This window comes from Coenobita brevimanus, chromosome 84, assembly GCF_032717465.1.
Source record: "Coenobita brevimanus isolate Jiangsu-jjx chromosome 84, ASM3271746v2, whole genome shotgun sequence".
NCBI classification, from domain to species: Eukaryota; Metazoa; Arthropoda; class Malacostraca; order Decapoda; family Coenobitidae; genus Coenobita; species Coenobita brevimanus.
In genome coordinates, this window is record NC_137037.1 from 19,965,488 (window position 1) to 19,984,357 (window position 18,870).

General features: G+C 39.0%; 1 protein-coding gene across 1 annotated transcript; it reads right to left on the reverse strand.

The window, feature by feature from the left end:
* Positions 1–1,694: 1,694 nt before the first annotated feature.
* Positions 1,695–18,500, reverse strand: LOC145410088 (uncharacterized). The gene is made up of 5 exons (XM_080280294.1): positions 17,418–18,500; positions 16,705–16,872; positions 15,626–15,729; positions 14,496–15,253; positions 1,695–1,825 (listed from the first exon to the last, which is right to left on the reverse strand). The coding sequence occupies exons 1-5, from the start codon at positions 18,498–18,500 to the stop codon at positions 1,695–1,697; spliced, it is 2,244 nt and encodes a 747-aa protein (XP_080136420.1).
* Positions 18,501–18,870: the final 370 nt, after the last annotated feature.

Genomic DNA, 18,870 nt, shown 5'->3' on the forward strand with positions numbered 1-18,870 from the left:
ATTTAAGAACCAGCGTTTGACCCGCTGGAGTTTGCTTTTGCAAGAGTACAATTTAGAAGTTAGGCATATTAAAGGGATTGATAACATAATTGCTGATTGTTTATCCAGGGAGGGGTCAGGGTCTTGATTCGAAAATTTTGACCCAGGGCTCAAAATTTTCCCTTGGGGAAGGGCGTGTTACGCTGTCCGCCTTTCCGTTCCCACGGGTGCAGCCGTTACAGCTGGGCTAGGGGGATTATGCAGTATGTATCCGTGTCATTCGCCGAGTTTACATTAGCGAGTGTTACAAGTTCTTTTGTTTCGTTCCTGCCACTGAGGGCAATTTTATTTCATACCATGCTGAGAATGCATTTGATTATTTTGATTGTCTTATGTGAGCTACCAGTATATTTAATGATGTTTTGCTTGCATTAGAAGTACCAATATATTGTAGAGAGAGAGGGGCACGAATTTAAGTTCTTATTAATTAATTTGATTCATGCGTTCGCGCTTGGCTGAACACGAGCCTAGCAGTAGTCAGTCTCTTCCCAGCCAGCTTTAGTATCGGGTGTTTGTACACTCTCTCTCTCCCCAGTTATTTTTCTGCCGAGCTGGCGTTTTCATTTAAGTTTATTTTTATTCTTTTGTTGCTGACTGAGGGAAGTAGTTATTTTATTTTGTTTTTGTAACCGTGTTGTCTTTGGAGGGCCAGTTTGGCTCACCGTGGTCTTCTCGCTGCCTTTGTTAACGTTCCCCAACACACGTACATACACACACACACCCCTAACCCCTACACAGTTAATCCCATCTCTTTGCTCAAGGCTAGTGAGAACCATCGTGAGCTGTTAACTGCGTTCCCCCTTGGACACGGGTTAAGTAGAAAGTCGTCACCACCGGAAGTAAGTGGGAGTTGTTCCTGTATACTGTCTCGGGCGGTATTACTTCCGGTAGTGGCGATAGTAGGCTAGATCTATAGGTAGGCTGTTCCGTTTTATTATCAAAGTACAGAGTGTTGCGTTCTTAAGTACTTCCGTTGTGCAGTTTTTCTCTAGTTTGCGGAGTGTCAGTGCCGGGGTCTGCGTTATTTTTGCAACGCAGTGGAGGCCGATCATCTAAGGCTGACTTGTTGTCTTTTTGTAATAGCCCCGGGCTGGCGCAAACCGTAACAATATATATATATATATATATATATATATATATATTTATATGCATATATATATATATATATATATATATATATATATATATATACAAAACTCGCCATGTCTCACCGCGGGATGTCATGTGGTATAAGGGAACGATTTTCTTTTTCTTTTTTTTTGCCACATAAGGTGTGGTGTCCCTCAGATTCCATCAGGCTTATATGCTTGCACTATCCCATGCAAGCCTTGTCCCTCATATGGTCGGATAAACGATTTTCCACACGTTACACCCCACATCGACACCCATCCCGCCCCAAAATGAACCTGGATGAGGGACAATTTCGACTCATCACTCAAACACTGAACAAGCAGTCTGTCTCACCATCATTATGATTATATCCTTTAAATGCTTAACTTAACTCCAAGTTAGATACCTTCTCTGAGCCTCCAGTTTCGTCTGTTCCGATTCGATCTTCGTTAACTCAAGCTGAAAAGTAACATTACCTGAATCAGATTCCATCGCATCTTGAAACTCAATTTTTGCAGCAGAGGAATTACCCTCACTTAAGCCGTTCACCTTTCTTCGGTGTTACTACCATTGTCTAGCTCCAAATATTCAGCAACAAGTTTAAGCTGCACATTGATGGGCTTCTTTACTTGAGCAAGTGTCAGATCACGTCTCTTATAACGAGTCACGTCTGCCACTGTTTTAAAGTCAAAGTTTATATACTAATATAGATATGCAGCTTCTGTGCATTCAGAGAAAATATGGAATCTCCGTACCAGTTCTGCAATGTATTTCAATTTCTTCAAAATCTATGAGCTCACAATCCACTACTGATTATAGTTTTTTTGGGGAAGGGGACGACCTCCGAGATTCACTGGGAGGTCACACTCCCTACATATCGCGGTACGGATGGCAGTCCATTGGACAACTAGTACTAAGAAATCAAAGCCATACCTGGCCTCCTTTCGCCATTTCTGAGATTGTGAAATTTGGTGGGGAGGGGGACTGACTTGAATGTTTATTTTTTATTTACTTTCTCCAGTTTCTGACAGTAGTTATTTTTTTTAGGGAGGCTGGACCCCCAAAAATCGTTGATGGGGAGCACGTTCCCAAACCATCGCATTTTTAATGATAGTCCATTGAACAACTTTTATGAGATATTAAAGGCATATCTGCCCTCGTTTTACTTCTTTCGAAAACTTTTCATTTGGTCTGGGAGGCTAACACCATTCAGAATATTATGGAAAACGATAGAGTGGAAGATAATAACAAGACAAACTGACATAAAGTTTCGTTGAAATCCATGTCCTCACTTTTCCCTATTTCTAATTGTTTTTATATTTGAGTGAGGGGCTGACACCCCAGGAATCGCTGGGGGAGCGAGGTCACGCTCCCTAAATATTGTATTACGAATGAGAGTCATGAGTTATTTCAACGAACAAGGGATGAGGCTATGGCACACCTAATGTCTGACTTGGCTGGTATCTCTGACTGGGGTAAAAATAATCTTGTTTTTAATGCATCAAAGACTCAGTACTTACACTTATCAACTCAACAAAATCTTCCACAGGAGTACCCACTAATGTTTAATACTATCCAGATTAATCCTGCATCATCCTTACAAATACCTGGGGTTTCATTCTCTTGTGGCTTATCTTGGAAAGATCATATTACATCTCTTGTAAAATCTGCTTCCAAGAGATTAGAAGTGCCAAGCCGACTCCGTACTTTCTTTACCCCTGCACAGGGTACAACTCTAATGTATGGGGAGGCTTCACACAAACAGCTCTTAATAGGGTGGGACCAAAGGCTTTTCGTCTCATTAACTCTTTTCCTCTTACTGGCTCCCTTCAATCTCTGTCTCTTTGTCACTCTGTTGCATCTTCATCTCTTTTCTGTCGCTACTTCGGTGGTGACTGCTCCTTTGAACTGTCTGCTTGCATCCCTTCACCTCTACGACGGGCGCGTAGCACCCGTCTAGCAACAAACTCTCATCCCTTTTCTGTCCAACTCACTAATGCAAGAGTAATCCGTTACTCCCAGCCCTTCATTTATGTAACAAGTCACCTCTGGAACTGTTTCCCTCTGTCTATTACCTACCTTCTATGATCTCCAGTCTTTTAAACGCAGTGTGTCGATGCATCTCGAAATGAACGGATCTTGACTTCAGCTCTTTTTTTTTTTTCCTTGTAAGGAGCGGTTTGCGGGCTGCAGGCCTTTGGTTCTTTCTTCCGTGCATAAAAATATATACTAGGATATCAAAGCCAGCTCTGCCCTCCTCTAACTATATCCAAGAATTTTAAATTTGGTGAGGGGAGACTGGCTCCTCTAAAAATCATGGTTATAAAATTGTATATAGTGGGAACCCTTCCCTGTAACCAGCCAAATTTGCCTGGGAAGCTTAATTCTTATCCATCTAATAGCATAGGAGGAATTAAAACACACACACACACACACACACACACACACACACACACACACACAAAACCTGGGACAAACGCATATTGCGCGTTGCCGAAATTTTTCCATAATGCTTCCCAGGATTGATAAGATAAAGTGCAATGGAATCACTAACTTCTGAACGAAAGTCACCAAGACTGATACGAGTTATATAGGAGCTAAAATTTCGCAGTGAGGTTAACAGTGGAGTAGTGAGATGAAACAAATACATGTAACAATGTGCAGTTACACAATACTCATAAAATATAATTATGCAAACAACATTGTTTCACGAGCAAACAAGAAGGAACACTCAGAGAGTGCAACACCCGCACCCACCAGCTATTGAAAGGGCCAAATATTTAACTATTCCTTGCGACCTTGACTTTCATACATATTGTTGTCAAAACTAAATTTTATTCCTGCCTGACCATTTACTTTTCCACCAACTATGATTCAAATTAGATACAAACTGTTTAACTTTGCTCATTGACTTTGACCCATGACATTTCCATGTTACACTAGCTAGTGACTAATTATACTCCAAGTTTAAACTCTACCCTTTTTTTAAACTGAATCCTTCCACAAAGTGTAGTCTGCATCTGATACAAATTGTAAACTGACCTTGTCATGTAAGACTGACCAATAATATTGTTCTAAAAAAGATAACAGGACATCCCCTTTGGTAATTTTCGACTTATCCACCAAGTTTGATCCAAATCAGATTAAAACTGAGTTGGTTTGCTCTCTCTCTCTCTCTCTCTCTCTCTCTCTCACACACACACACACACACACACACACACACACACACACACACACACACACACACACACACACACACACACACACACACACACACACTTTGACCTTAGCCTGCAACCTTGAAGTTTGATGGGTTGTACTCATAATTGAATTCCATCTTTCTTGCCGGATCCTTAACCGTTCCACTAAGTTCAGTTCAAATCAGATTCAGAGTGAAATGGCCCTGCTCTGCAACCTTGGCCTTTGATCTTTCTCATACCTCGACCTCTGACCAGTTATTCTCGAAATCAACTCTTTTTTCTTTCCTTGTCTTTTAATTTTCAGTGTTTGGTCTAAATCAGTTTAGTCAAAAACATTTTTAAGCCGACCTTTCCCATTGGGCTTGACTTTGACCTAAAAAAAAAGTTTACTCCTTGGTGGACCTCCAACCTTTTCAATAGGTCTGGTTCAAATAAGATAGTTGTTTTGTTCACAAGCAGACACGCAAGTCAAACTTTGATCTTGCCATGCGACCTTAACCTTTGAAAGATTGTTCTAAAGATCAACCGCTTCATTCGTGACTTGCTGTCAACCCTTCCCCCGAGTTGGGTCTACACTGAATTTTGAAACATAATTTTAAAGTTGATATTGCTAGGTCAGATTATTTTGACCTGGTCCTGTTACCTTGCCCGTTAACATATTTTTGTAACAAACTGTTAATAAAATTTATTCAAGGCTATTGTTACATTTATGTCGTAATAAATTTGCTTTACTCTATAGTTATTTGTGTGATGTAGTTTTACAACTGCATTGTATAACCATTATGAAACCTTTTGTGGCTATGTTAGACTTGGTGGAAACTCAGCAGATTATTTTGCTCTCTCTCTCTCTGATTGTCTGTTTGTCTGTCTGTCCGTCTGTCTCTCTCTCTCTCTCACACACACACACACACACACACACACACACACACCATTATCAGCCCATCACTTTATACACACCAGACCTGTGCTACTTGGCTCAATAAATCGAATATCATCGCCCAGAGTTTGCTTCGCCCCCTGCACCAGATACCACCTGGGACACCTGTAGTACTGACCATATAGATTTACAACACTGGCTCTATACATTGACATCAAGCTTGGTTAAAATCTGAGAAAAACCGAGTTGTATTGTTAAAGCACACACACACACACACACACACACACACACACACACACACACACACTGTTCAAAACATAATAACCATCTCTGATTCGCTGGTCTGGGTATACAAATGAAGAAAAATGTAAGAAAATGAACAAGTAAAAATCGAAATGCCTGCAATAACTACTAAAAGAATTTAATGGACTGCGGGCTCACCAATGCAGTTATATTAGAAAAAAAAAGGAAAAGCTGAAAGTGAGTGGGCCCTCTAAGGTCTTTTACATTCAGCTGAGGCACCACCACGTCGCATGATACCAACGGTGCGAGGTGGCAGCTTTTATCAAAGGTGTGATTTCATTGGACCCTCATCAAGATCCCATGATTGTGCCATCCCCCTCAAAACGACCCTCAGGTGGACAGGGGAATAATCACTGTTACTTGTACATGTTACATAAATTGTAACTATGTTATGTTAGAGAGTATTAATGATTGATAAATTATCCAATTACAAATATTTCTGACTAGTTCGTAGTTATCAACGTTTAACTTCAGTCATTACGTCTAGGGTTATCAGAGATTCGCTGATTATCTGTAAGAATCATTTTCTTTTTGCTGGCCAGCAACACCTGCCAGTATTTTGGCTTTCATGTAAATGAAGTGAAGCGGTAAATAATATTATGCAGAGTTGTTAAAGGTACCTAATTTCGATACTTAAGTAAAAGGATACCAGTACCTTCATTTACAAAATTTTTGCCAAGCATAAGTATACGTAACGTAATGTAAATTTGTCCAGGTACTGTCAGGACTCCATATTATAATAATAAAATTCACAGATAGATAGTAGATAGGAGCACCAGCCAAGGTGTGGGAATGGAAATGTGTCAGCAAGAGTTAGCTAATGCAAATGACGTTAGCACCTCTCCAGCACAATAGCCCACAAACTGCTCATCGTGACCATACACACACACACACACACACACACACACACACACACACACGCACATACACACAGTTTTCTAGAACATTTCGACTACAGTGTAGCCCACGTCATACAAGCCCTCCTGGACAAGAATGCAGGGATTAGAAGGGGCTAGCCATAGAGCCGAAAGGTTGTGGAGAGAGCAAAAAAGAAGCGGGGTCCAACGAGACTTAGCTAGTAAATTAAGTTCCTGTGTAATACATACACTGCTTAGCCTAAACTTTTCTTTGAAGATAATAAATCAAGATCAACCCCCTGTGTCCATCTTTAACTTCTCTTACCTTCGTCTACACGATAACTAGAACCAAATCTCAAGATTAACATATTACAAGCTCAAGATTCACAGATACAGTTGGTGGCAGCAGAAGTACGAACCTCGTCTTCAAATCTACAGTGAATTCCTACAAAATACAAGCTACAAGTTACAAGCTACATCTCTACGATTAACTGCAAGTAACAAATCTACAGTACGACACATCTCCATAATCTTCTACACGCACCTACAATTAGCGGCAACGAGTAAATCACAAAAAGAAAGGACCGAAAATACATCAAGAAAGAAAAATAAAACAAGCAAATGAAAAGGAAGTACACAGCAACGTCCCCTGACTCCCACCGCTCTCTCCAACCTCCACCGCTGAGCAGGAGTGCGAGAATGTCAGGCGCCGACAGCAAATACCAAGCCCATATTCACAACTCATCTTACATACCTTTCCAGACTCAGGTTATTCATCATTAATCATTTACTCACCACAGCTGCCAGAGTGTGCGAAGTCAACGTCTCCATGTGTGTTTGCTGAACCAACGCCAAGTCAATCATCGTGTGTTTGACACCATGCACCTCTCACCCATTGCTCGTTAATTATTATTCACACATTCCTACTCATACTCATTTATTTCCAACAGCTATTAATTGGGAGTTGGGCGTTGTATGGTGAGGTTTTGTATCACCGAGATTAATTCGCACTTCAATCAACACTAATATCACCAAGCCATGGAATTTCCAGAGTAATATTCTCCATCAACACATCTCTAGAATTATCGAGAGGGAGATCTTCTATCAACTCTGCATTTACCTTCCAAGAGTGACATCTCTGTCAACACGCCTCTCCGAGTGACATCATCTCTATCAAGTGGGTGTAATTATACTTTACTCATTTCTTCTCAGTGCTTTAAATTAGGTACAATCACCTCCTTTACTTATTTTTATTTATACATTTATACACTTATCTTTCATTTATTACAACTCATTCACGGATCTATTCCGTTAGGACATAAATAAAAGACGTATTTCATAACACTATACCCTAGCAACATGAGTTCATTTTAGCTGAGTGATATGACCGGGATATTATCGCCTCCACCCGTGTAAGTAACAGATGATACACAGTTAGCGGCCACTGCAGATCCACAATTAGGAGAACAACAGGACAACACACCCACACAAACTAAAGCCAATGAGACAAATACATCATTTCTAGATGATAATGATGATTCTTGGGAAACTCCCTCTGATGTAGCAAGTGAGAACTTTGTTTCTGACTTGCATGTCTATGAGAATTTACTTAACAGAGTTCATTGCTCAGGTAAAATCTATTCCACTAGTCTCTCACACAACGATAAACACGTCCAAGCTAACCTCCCAAAGCAACCACCCGAAATGAACACCGCTGGCAATGACACGAATCAAACATCCCCACCTCATGTTTATCATGAGGATAAAACCGCCCCAATATTCTCAGGCACAGAAAAAGATCGCATTGATGTGATTTCATTGATCAATCAGCGTGAACAGATCATCATAAAAGGACACATAATGGATGAACAAGACAAAAATGCAATGTTTTCCTCATGGATTAATCAGGAAAGATGCCCGGCAGGTGATTTGCTTGTCAGATAAGCTTCTTAAGGCTAAGACATATTATGAGTTTAAAGCTGAATTCTTAAAGAAATTTTCTGGAGGTATAAACTTTTTGCCAGGCATAATCCCAGAATTACATAAGACTGTGGATCTTGTAAGGGAGCACACTACAAATCATGTGCTTAGTGAAATAACAGCAGATGTCTCTACCATTAAAAGAACACTATTAGCTACTTTAGAAAACTCAGACTGGATAACAGTAGATGGAAAGATGTCCCCAGAGCTTGTTGTAGACATCATTGGTTATGTAGTTGCCTTGTGTAAATTACCTGATAGAATACTCAAAATAGCCAAGACAATCCAGTTCACCCCAGGTATGTGCTTGATAGACTTAATGAACGAGGTAGAGATGAACTGTAGCAAAGCTTGGATAACCGAAAAAAACAATCACATTCTAGTAGGATGAGAGTGCCTGAGACAGTATCAGCTGTGAAAACAGCTACAACTACCCAAAACACAAAACAAAATCGATCGTGACCCGAAAACAGACAGAACAAACAATAAAACGCTTCGAGGCAGTGGTGTCAAACACCAGGCCACAGGCAGTCACATAAGTTTCCGCACAGTCCGAGCAGATTCGCGCCACAGACACCACTAAATATGGAAAGTCATCTGGCAGATCACAGTCGGGAGATAGGTCCACTCTATGTTATTACTGTGCTAACCCAGGACGCACAAAGAATGACTGCTTTATCAAAGCAAAAGAAGATAAACAAAAGACACAAGGATATGATCCATACCGTAGACATCATCGCTCCCAAGGGCATTGGACCAGCAATTGTAAGACAGTAGAGAAAATAGTTTCCATTTTCAAATCGGGGGAAGGCAGAGTCACAACAAAAAATGATCAATCATAAAGAAAAGCAGGTCTAAAATTCACATAGGAGGCATGTTGGGAAGTGAGTGCATCTTGATAGCAGCTCTATGTGAGGATCAAAACGTTTCCTTATTTTTAGACACAGGCTCTCCAGTGAACTTAATAACACAAGAAGAAATAGACAGAATTTTTAGAAATAAGAAGAAACTAACTTTTCTGGAAGAATCTGATTTAGACTTATATACAGTAGATGGCAAACAAATTGAAGTAAAAGGTATGATACGGCTAAACATCAGTTTCACAGACTACAAGACCAATTTCCACATTTTTTTATATTGTTGAAAACTTAGCAATAAAAGCTGATATGTTGCTGGGCTTAAGATGCATGAGAACATAGCAAATAACTTTACTCCCACAAATGAATGGAATAGACTTTGATAATGAATTCATAGAAGAATTACCATCAGGGTCCTCACCGATTAGTAAAACAGAACCAAAAAGAATTGGCAATATTAAAAGCTTAACCAAACATATACAAACAGATGAATGTATCGATCCACTCACATCCCCCTCCCCCCCAGCCTCCGGGAGTAGAGACCGTGGTAACGGTACTGACTTAACAGTTTTTCCCGCCCATCTCACCAGTGATTAAGTTATTCCTTCTAACTCCTACATAAGGGTATCCATAAAGAGCAAATAAAAAAAATAGTACTGTTCTTATCTTGGAAGCATTATGTAAAGTAAAAGGATTGCCAGTAGAAAACGCATTATGGCAAATGAATAAAATGGGCAAACTCAGATATTCCTAATTAATCACATGAATGGAGAAGTACAGTTGAAAAAAGGGACTTATGTAGTTAATATTGAAAAATGTCCCCCCCCCCCGTGATGGAAATAGTTTTAGCTGGAGCGACAAGTAAGATAAAATCTGTGGAAAGAGAAATCGTAAAAGAGAATTTAATTCACTCAGGTGAATTTGATGAAGAAACTGATTGTTAACATTGTTGGAAAAACATAGGGACACCGAAGCATTACCCGGAGAACAATTAGGGTGTACTAACCTGATTAATCACAAGATTAACGTGCACCCAGACACACAACCGATTATCGTACCTGCCTATAGAGTCCCACAAACTCAGCATACACTCGCAAACCAGTATGTCGATGAAATTTAAAAACTTGGAATTATTGAGCCATCAGTCTCCCAGTGGAATGCCCCATTATTCTTCGAGCCCAAACGAAATAGAGAAATGCGTGCGGTAGTAGATTACTGTAAACTAAACAATCACACAGTCCCCGACTGGTTTCCCATGCCATTGCTAAGTGACATCCTACAGAATGCTGGACCAGAAAATAATGTATTTTCCACAATAGATTTGCTAAATGGATACTATCAAATCCCATTAGATCAAGAGTCACGTAAATACACTGCCTTTTCCACAAATACAGGACATTATCAATACAGGAGAATGCCAATGGGACTGAAGACAGCACCAGGCACTTTCCAACGCCTGAAAAATTACGTAATGTCCGGGATTCTAGGGCAAGGAATATTCGTTTATCTTGATGATATAATTGTCGCAACCAACGATATAAGAGAACATTTCCAGAAATTTGACCTACTCTTACAATAGCTTGGTGGTACTGGTTTAAAAATTAAGCTTTTTAAATGCAAATTTTGCTTTAAGGAAATAAAATTCTTAGGCTACAAACTAAATGCTGAAGGTATTCACACCTCTGATGATAAAATACAGGCTGTGAGAGACTTCCCAGAACCCACTACGATAGACGAAGTTAGACAATTTTTAGGTCTAGCAGGGTATTATAGGTCATTTATACGACAGTTCTCTCATATAGCCTTTCCTTTATTCTAACTACTCAAAAAAGATGCTGTACTCCAAAGGGAAGAAGAACAAAAACAAGCATTTAAAGAATTAAAAGATAAACTTACAAATGCACCATGTTTGGCCTATCCGGATTTCACAAAACCATTTATTATTTGCACAAACGCATCTGGATTAGGGGCTGTATTCATGCAAGAAGATAAGAGAGGAAAAAATCAACCAATTGCATTTGCCAGCAGACAAATAAAAGGTGCAGAGAAATATTATTGCACTACAGACTTAGAGGCACTTGCAGTGTTTTTTGCATTACAGAAGTTTCGAGATTTGGTATATGGTTACGAAATACACTTATGCACCGACCATAAACTGCTAGTGGGTATGTTTAAAGAAAAACTCCTCTCTGGGAGGAGAACAAGATGGAAATGTACAGTCGAAAACTACAATGTACACATTCATCACATATAGGGCAAAATGAATCTAGTAGCTGATGCATTATCCAGGAACCCGAAAACAATTCATGTCGCGGCATTAGATCTCAAAGGAAACATCCCAAACCTATGAAACTGCAAAGCACAAAGACTTGATCCAACCTGGTCTAAAGTTATACACAAGCTAGAAAGTGGAGATGACATACAATTACCCAAACTACATGTACGACTAGATCAATTCACAATAATCAATAATGCCTTGTACAAAATGAACCCAGGACAACCCAAACGCCGAAGAAATGATAAACAGTTAATGATACCTAAAGACATGATACTCCAAGTATTAGGAACAATACACGATAGCCCACATGCAGGACATCCTGGAAATGATAGGACATTCAAACAAGCCCAGCTGTTATATTACTGGCCATCATTACGAAAAGATATAAACAATCATATAGGCAGATGCGAATCATGTGCAAAACACAAAGAATACCCAATCACACCTGCACCTGTAGGTAACGACCCAGTACCACATCAACCATGGGACGTTGTCGCGGTTGATTTAATCAAGATGCTGTTATCATACAATAATAACCAATTCCTATTCATAGCAAAGGATCATTTTTCCCATTATGTAATTTTATCGCCAATTAAGGATAAAACTGTAGTAAAGGCAATGATAGATAATGTAATATGTCGTTTCACTACCCCAAAGGTACTAATAAGCGATAAAGGAGGAGAATTTAATTCTGATATCTTACAAGAAATATGTAAACAATACAATATCAAATAGGTTAACGTTTTAGCCTATCGCCCAGCATCCAGTGGGTTAGTACAGAGCCAAACCAAAAAAGTATTAGATGTACTACGACACATTCTCAATGAAAATTATGCAAGCTGGGATGATTGTATTCCCAGAGTAGAAACATCAATTAATGGATCTATAAATAAATCTGTAGGAGACACACCACATTTCATTATATATGGGACAGATAAAAAATTACCATATGAAATTCTCGAAGGTGAAAATCTGACCATATACAGCTACGATGATTATGCTAAACTCCATTTACGTGAATTCCAGGACATACATAAAAGAGTGAAAAAACAATTATCGGTGTCCAAGGAAGAAATGACGGAGACATTTAATAAAATGGCAAAAGAAGCGGCTATCAGCTTAGGAGACATTGTCTATGGTATCTGTCGGAAAAATAGTGGCGAAACTTAAGCTAAACCGGGAACTCCAGAGAGGAGGTTGATTCAAAGTGCAGCCATCTTGTCAAATCCCGCATTTTTTCATGTCATTCAAACAAGTACATAAATCAGTGATTGGAAAATAAGTACTGGTATTATTTCAACTTTAAACTCACTTGCAAATGACTCAACACAATCAAATAAATTTATACCAATACTTAATTACTCAAAAATCTCAAGCAAAAGACAAGAAATGAATAATCTCAAACATTAGGATAATACCTATAATAGAAATGGATATTTGGTAAGTAACAGAAAACTAGTGATGACTAGACACTGACTAAGAAAAAAAGGACAGAATACTATATTATTCTTAACATACTTCCCACCATAGGAGCACTTTAGCTCCTATCCAAAGTTGAGCAAATTAGAAACCTACAGTATTTTATGTTAAAGAAAATGAACTATTCATCAGTTCCACAAATTACAAAACTACAAAATTATCCTCTTTCTTAAAGCTATAGTTTATAAATCACAAATCCAGTACTATACGAGGCTTTATCATACGCCCTCTTCTAGATACCTTCACCTGTTCATGACTTTCAGTTTCATCATCATCATCATCAGCCACTTCAACATTGTTTTCATCCCTGTTTTGGGCAAAGTTTTTTTTGAGTAGCTGGTGAATTTAAATCATCATCACAATATATGTCACAAAAAATCTCTAAGTCATGTAACTTCTGAACAGGTCTACACAATATACCCTTGGCAGTTTGTACCTTTACACATCTTACTACACCATCCCTGCCAGGAAATAAATCAGTAATTATGCCCAGAGGCCAATTCATTCTAGGGACATTATTTTCCCTAATTAAAACTACAGAACCCCTCTTCAGATTACAGTTAGCCTTAAATCCCTTCACAGTAGGAGGCAAATTCTTTAAGTAATCATCACTCCACGTTATCCAGAATTGGTCGAGTTGTCTCTTACGAACAATTTCTCTTTCACTTAAATTTTTGTTACTTATATCCAAAGGTTTATCAGAAACATGAGGCTGAAATCCCGCAACTCGACCAATCAGAAAATGTGAGGGTGTCAAGGGGTCAGCAACATCTGCTTCTTCATTGACGTATGTAAGAGGTCTAGAATTGACAGAAGCTTCTACTTCAACCAAAGTTGTCTCAAGTTCACATTTAGTCAAGCATTTAGTACCAAGAGATTTCTTAAGAGCTGATTTAAAAGACCTCACAAGCCGTTCCCACCAACCTCCCCACCATGGGGACCTGGGAGCGATGAATTTCCATTCAGGGCTTAATAGACTAAAATACTGCTGAAGCTTACTTGCTACACTTATAAAGGTTTTGGCATTGTCAGAGTAAATCACTGAAGGGAGACCTCGCCTTGCGGAGAATCTCCTTATGGCTAACAGACAATCAGGTACTGAAAGTGAGTCTGTCAATTCTAAGTGGATAGATCTTGTGACAGCACAGGTGAATAATAAAATATACAATTTATTTGAAGGACTATCAACTGCAAATAATGGGCCAGCAAAATCTAATCCAGTTATAGCAAAAGGGAATGTAGATTTAACTCTCAATTCTGGCAAAGGGGGTGCTGGTTGGTTACAAGGCCTTGAGTCAAACCTTTTGCAAGCTACACACTCTTTGCAAACTCTTTTAGCAAGTCTTCTTAATCCAATTATCCAGTAAGAATTTCTAACGGTTGACATAAGCGTGTGAACACCAGCATGCTTCAAAAATTTATGTTGAAACAGAATTAAGAGTTTGGCCACATGACAATTTGGTATAATTATTGGATGTTTGCTGTCATAACTCAGGTCAGAATTTTGTAACCTACCTTTAATTCTGAGCAATCCATCAGAATCTAAAAATGGATCAAGGTTCCTCAGTGAAGAATTTCTAGGGAGTGGTATACCTAGTGACAAAGCATTTCTTTCTTTCTCATAAAATTCTTTCTGAACACAGATGAAAATTTTGTCCTTTGCTTTACTCAATTCATTATAAGTGAGAGGACCTGAAAATTTAGTACTATTGGGTTTAGAATTGTTAATGAATCTCAAAACCCATGCAGTAATATTCAAGATCTTGGTAAAATCACTCCATTTATTAAAATCAAAGGCAGCTGTGGCTTCCTCAACAACAGTCATAACCAGGCCTTCTTCCCTGAATTCTTCACAGGGAAAATCAACATCATTTGTCTCATACTCATCAATAATCTCAGTAAAGAAGTTCATTGAGGAATCAGATAACCATTTTGAACCTTGAAGCCACAAGTCATTTGAAAGTAGTTGATCACCAGTCACACCTCGAGTAAGCAAATCAGCAGGATTATCTGCACCAGGGCAATGGAACCAGTTACTTGGAGATGTTAAAGTCTGGATTTCTGTTACTCTATTGGCAACAAACAATTTCCACTTAGCAGGATTCCCCTTAATCCAAGACAAAGCAATCTTAGAATCTGTCCAACAAATTAGCTTAACATCATCACTCAGATGTAGGGCAGATTTCACAAAGTTAATGAGACGAGCACTTAACAGAGCTCCAAGTAATTCCAACCGTGGCAAGGTAACCCGCTTGATAGGAGCAACTTTTGCTCTAGACATAACAAAGGAAACATTAAATTGATTATCTGATTTAGGAATCAGCAAGTAAATACAAGAGCCATATCCTTTCTCAGAGGAATCACTAAAAGCATGAACTTCCAAGCCAGTTACTGAATTCAAAGATAGGTCTGGAAAATAGCATCTGTCAATCTCAAAATTCTTAATTAACTGAATGCTGTTAATCCAGCACTGAAACTTATATTGCAACTCATGAGGCAAAATTTCATCCCAGCCAAGTCCTAGACGCCAAATCTCTTGAAACAAATTTTTAGCATACATAGTGAAAGGACTAATTAAGCCGAGAGGATCAAACAGTCTAGCAATGAAACTTAATACATTTCTTTTAGTGAAATTTAAATCAAACTTATTATCCAAGTTGAGACCCTTAAAGGAAAACACATCTTCTGAGGGATTCCAGTACATTCCTAACAATTTTGTTACACCAACCTCATGTTCAAACTGTTCATGCTGATTAATCAAAAAATCATTGTTAGTGTGCCATTTGGATAAAGTCATGCCTGCATCGGACAATATACTTTTAGCTTCACTAAACATTTTGCAGGCTTCTTCTACAGTATCTGCTCCTGAGAGCCAATCATCAACATATAAATTTTCCTTAAGTTCTTGTACTGTGACAGAATTATGGTAAGAGTCTAAATGGTGTTTGATAGTGGCATTCAATAAAAATGGACTACTAGTGTTACCAAAGGGCACCCTTACAAATCTCATCACACGAACTATGTCACCACATTGCCACAAAAAACGGTGAACATCTTGATCAGGGCGTTGTACCTTTATCTGCAAAAAGGCTTTAGTAATGGCTGCTGTCAAGGCAATATTCCATCTTCTGAATCTTATTAAAATTTCTACAAGATCAGGAATTAATGAGGGACCAGATTCCAAACAATCATTCAGTGAAACACCATTAGGTCCTGCTGCAGAAGCATCAAAAACAGGCCTTACTTTAGAGGAAACACTGTCTCTAATTACTGGTCTATGTGGCATATAGTAAGTGGGATAAGGACTTTCTAACTCAGAGAAAGGAACCTCAACAATAATGTTATCCTGCTCATAACTCTTAAATACCTTGTCATATTCTTCTTTCAGATCAGGGTTTTTGTCAAATTTATAGTTCAGTACAGACAATCTCTTTCTAGCATGTTTCTCATTATTTAGTAGACTTAATTTTACCTCATCACTTATCCAAGGCAAAGCAACCTCATACCTGTCATCAACATACTTAATTGTGTCCTCAAATTTGTCCAAAACAGGGTCTTTAGGTGGTTTATCTTTCTCAGTATAAATACCCACACTTTCAAGACTCCAAAACTTATGCAAATCTGACTAATTGACATTTTTGGTTGCATTGATACATAGCATTTGATGAGATACACTCTCCACATGGCCGCTCAAACATGAACCAGACAAAATCCAACCAAATACTGATTCATGGGCCACTAAGTCATCAAATCTGACAACATTATCAGCCGAAACGAATTTCCAATAATTATCAACACCAACCAACATATCTAAAGTGAGGTCACGGTCACGTCCATAGTCCTCAGCCAACTGTAGCTGTGAAAGAGACTGCATAACATCATCAGGCAGCCTCTGACGTCGCAAAGGAGGACAAATAGACATAACTTCAACTGTAGGTTATTACCCTCAATGTCAACTAAATTCAAGTCATACACATTCCTTTCTTTACTGTCTTGTGATTTCTGATTACCAAAAGCAGAGTAGGAGGTGTATTTTGAAGTGATCCATTTAGGTTTAACCCTTCTGACAAAATTATGACTCATATAGGTGGTATCTGCTCCTAAATCAAACATAACAGTGGCCAAAACAGACTTACCACTACTTGAACAAACTTTGACTTTGGCTGTTTGCAAAACAGTAGACTTTTTCATTCTTCGATAATGAGAAATACCAACATGTTCAACAATACTGACTGAATCATTAGATTGACCTTCTGACTTTTGACTAGAATTTTGTTTAAGTGAAGGTTTATTGTGAGTCTCTGAATTAGTTTTACCATTGTTACAGAAGAGAACATTATGGGACCCATTACATTGAGTGCACTTAACTTTACCTTTACAACCTTTAGAAACATGGCCCCTGGAAAGACACTTAAAACATAAATCAGCTTGTCTAACCTTCCCCTCTCGACCATGTCTGTCCAACCTCAAGATGTGCCAGCACTTCTCAGACTTGTGTAGCTTGTGGCAGAACACACACTGCGGTGAACCTTCCTCGGATGTAGTCTGCAGGGCTGAAGCAGAACCAATCTTCCTCCTTTCGGTATCTTCTCGCCGAGGGTTGCCTTTCTCCACGGACAGTTCCTTGAAAGTTTCAGACCTCTCACGACACTGGATCTCCTTCTGCAGAAACTTGAGGAGCCACTCCAGGTCGCCTTCATGTCCGGAACTTTCCCTCGACCATTCCAAACGTATTTCTTGTGGAAGACGAGACAGGATAACTGGAGTCAACACCACACCGTATTGGTTACCATTGATACCGAGGCCTTCCAAACTTCTCACATGCCTCAGTAGCTGATCTTGAAGCTTCCACAACGAATCAACGTAACTGGTTCGCTTCACTCTGGGTGTTAAAGAGGCATTTAGTAAACCCTGGACATGGGCAAATATTATCCTCTCTGGACGGCCAAATCTTTCTTTGAGGAGATTACAGGCCACAGTGTAGTTTGCAGTGGTAAGTGCTATCCCCTGGATGACTGATAGAGCTTCTCCTTGAAGTAAAGATTGCAGATAGCTGAATTTGCTGATAACTGGCAGCTCATTCTGGTCCACTAAAGCCTCAAATCTGTCCCAAAACGACTGCCAATCTGTCACTTCACCAGAAAATTTAGGGAGCTCTAGTCTGGGTAATTTAACTTCTGACTTATCTTTACTAGATGTAGATACAGTGCTATTATCATTTGTTGCATCCTTGAGTCTTTTGGCAGCCTCAGCTCTAACCTTTCTTGCTGCCCTTCTAAATTTATCTGCTTTCTCTATGTCTTCCTCTAACTCAGCAGGGTCTTCTAATTCTAACTCCACTGCTGCCTGAAGAGCATCTAAATTTGCTAGACGCTTATCAAAATCACTAACGGCTGCTTCTAGTAACTCTTGAGTGGTAGACTCGTCATCTAATAGCTCTCTTAACTCAGTAATGCTTCGAGTCAACCAACCTTTGGCAGCCGTCCTCCTCTTTACCAAGTCTTCCAACGATTTCGCCATTCTTCTCGCAACTAATCCGGGCTAAATACCTTCTAGCAGACGTCATCTAAAGGCTCCCGGGTCTGGGCACCAGAAATATCGGAAAAATAGTGGCGAAACTTAAGCTAAACCGGGAACACCAGAGAGGAGGTTGATTCAAAGTGCAGCCATCTTGTCAAATCCCGCATTTTTTCATGTCATTCAATCAAGTACATAAATCAGTGATTGGAAAATAAGTACTGGTATTATTTCAACTTTAAACTCACTTGCAAATGACTCAACACAATCAAATAAATTTATACCAATACTTAATTACTCAAAAATCTCAAGCAAAAGACAAGAAATGAATAATCTAAAACATTAGGATAATACCTATAATAGAAATGGATAT

Bases quoted from the DNA above. Each gene is read 5' to 3' on its own strand.
- LOC145410088 (XM_080280294.1), bottom strand. From the start codon at position 18,500: ATGGCGAAATCGTTGGAAGACTTGGTAAAGAGGAGGACGGCTGCCAAA. The intron at 15,730-16,704 runs GTATTTGGTTGG...TTGATTAATCAG, and splicing joins ACTTAGTGGCCCATGAATCA to CATGAACAGTTTGAACATGA. The intron at 1,826-14,495 runs GTAGGTTACAAA...ACTTTAAAACAG, and splicing joins TGGATTGCTCAGAATTAAAG to TGGCAGACGTGACTCGTTAT.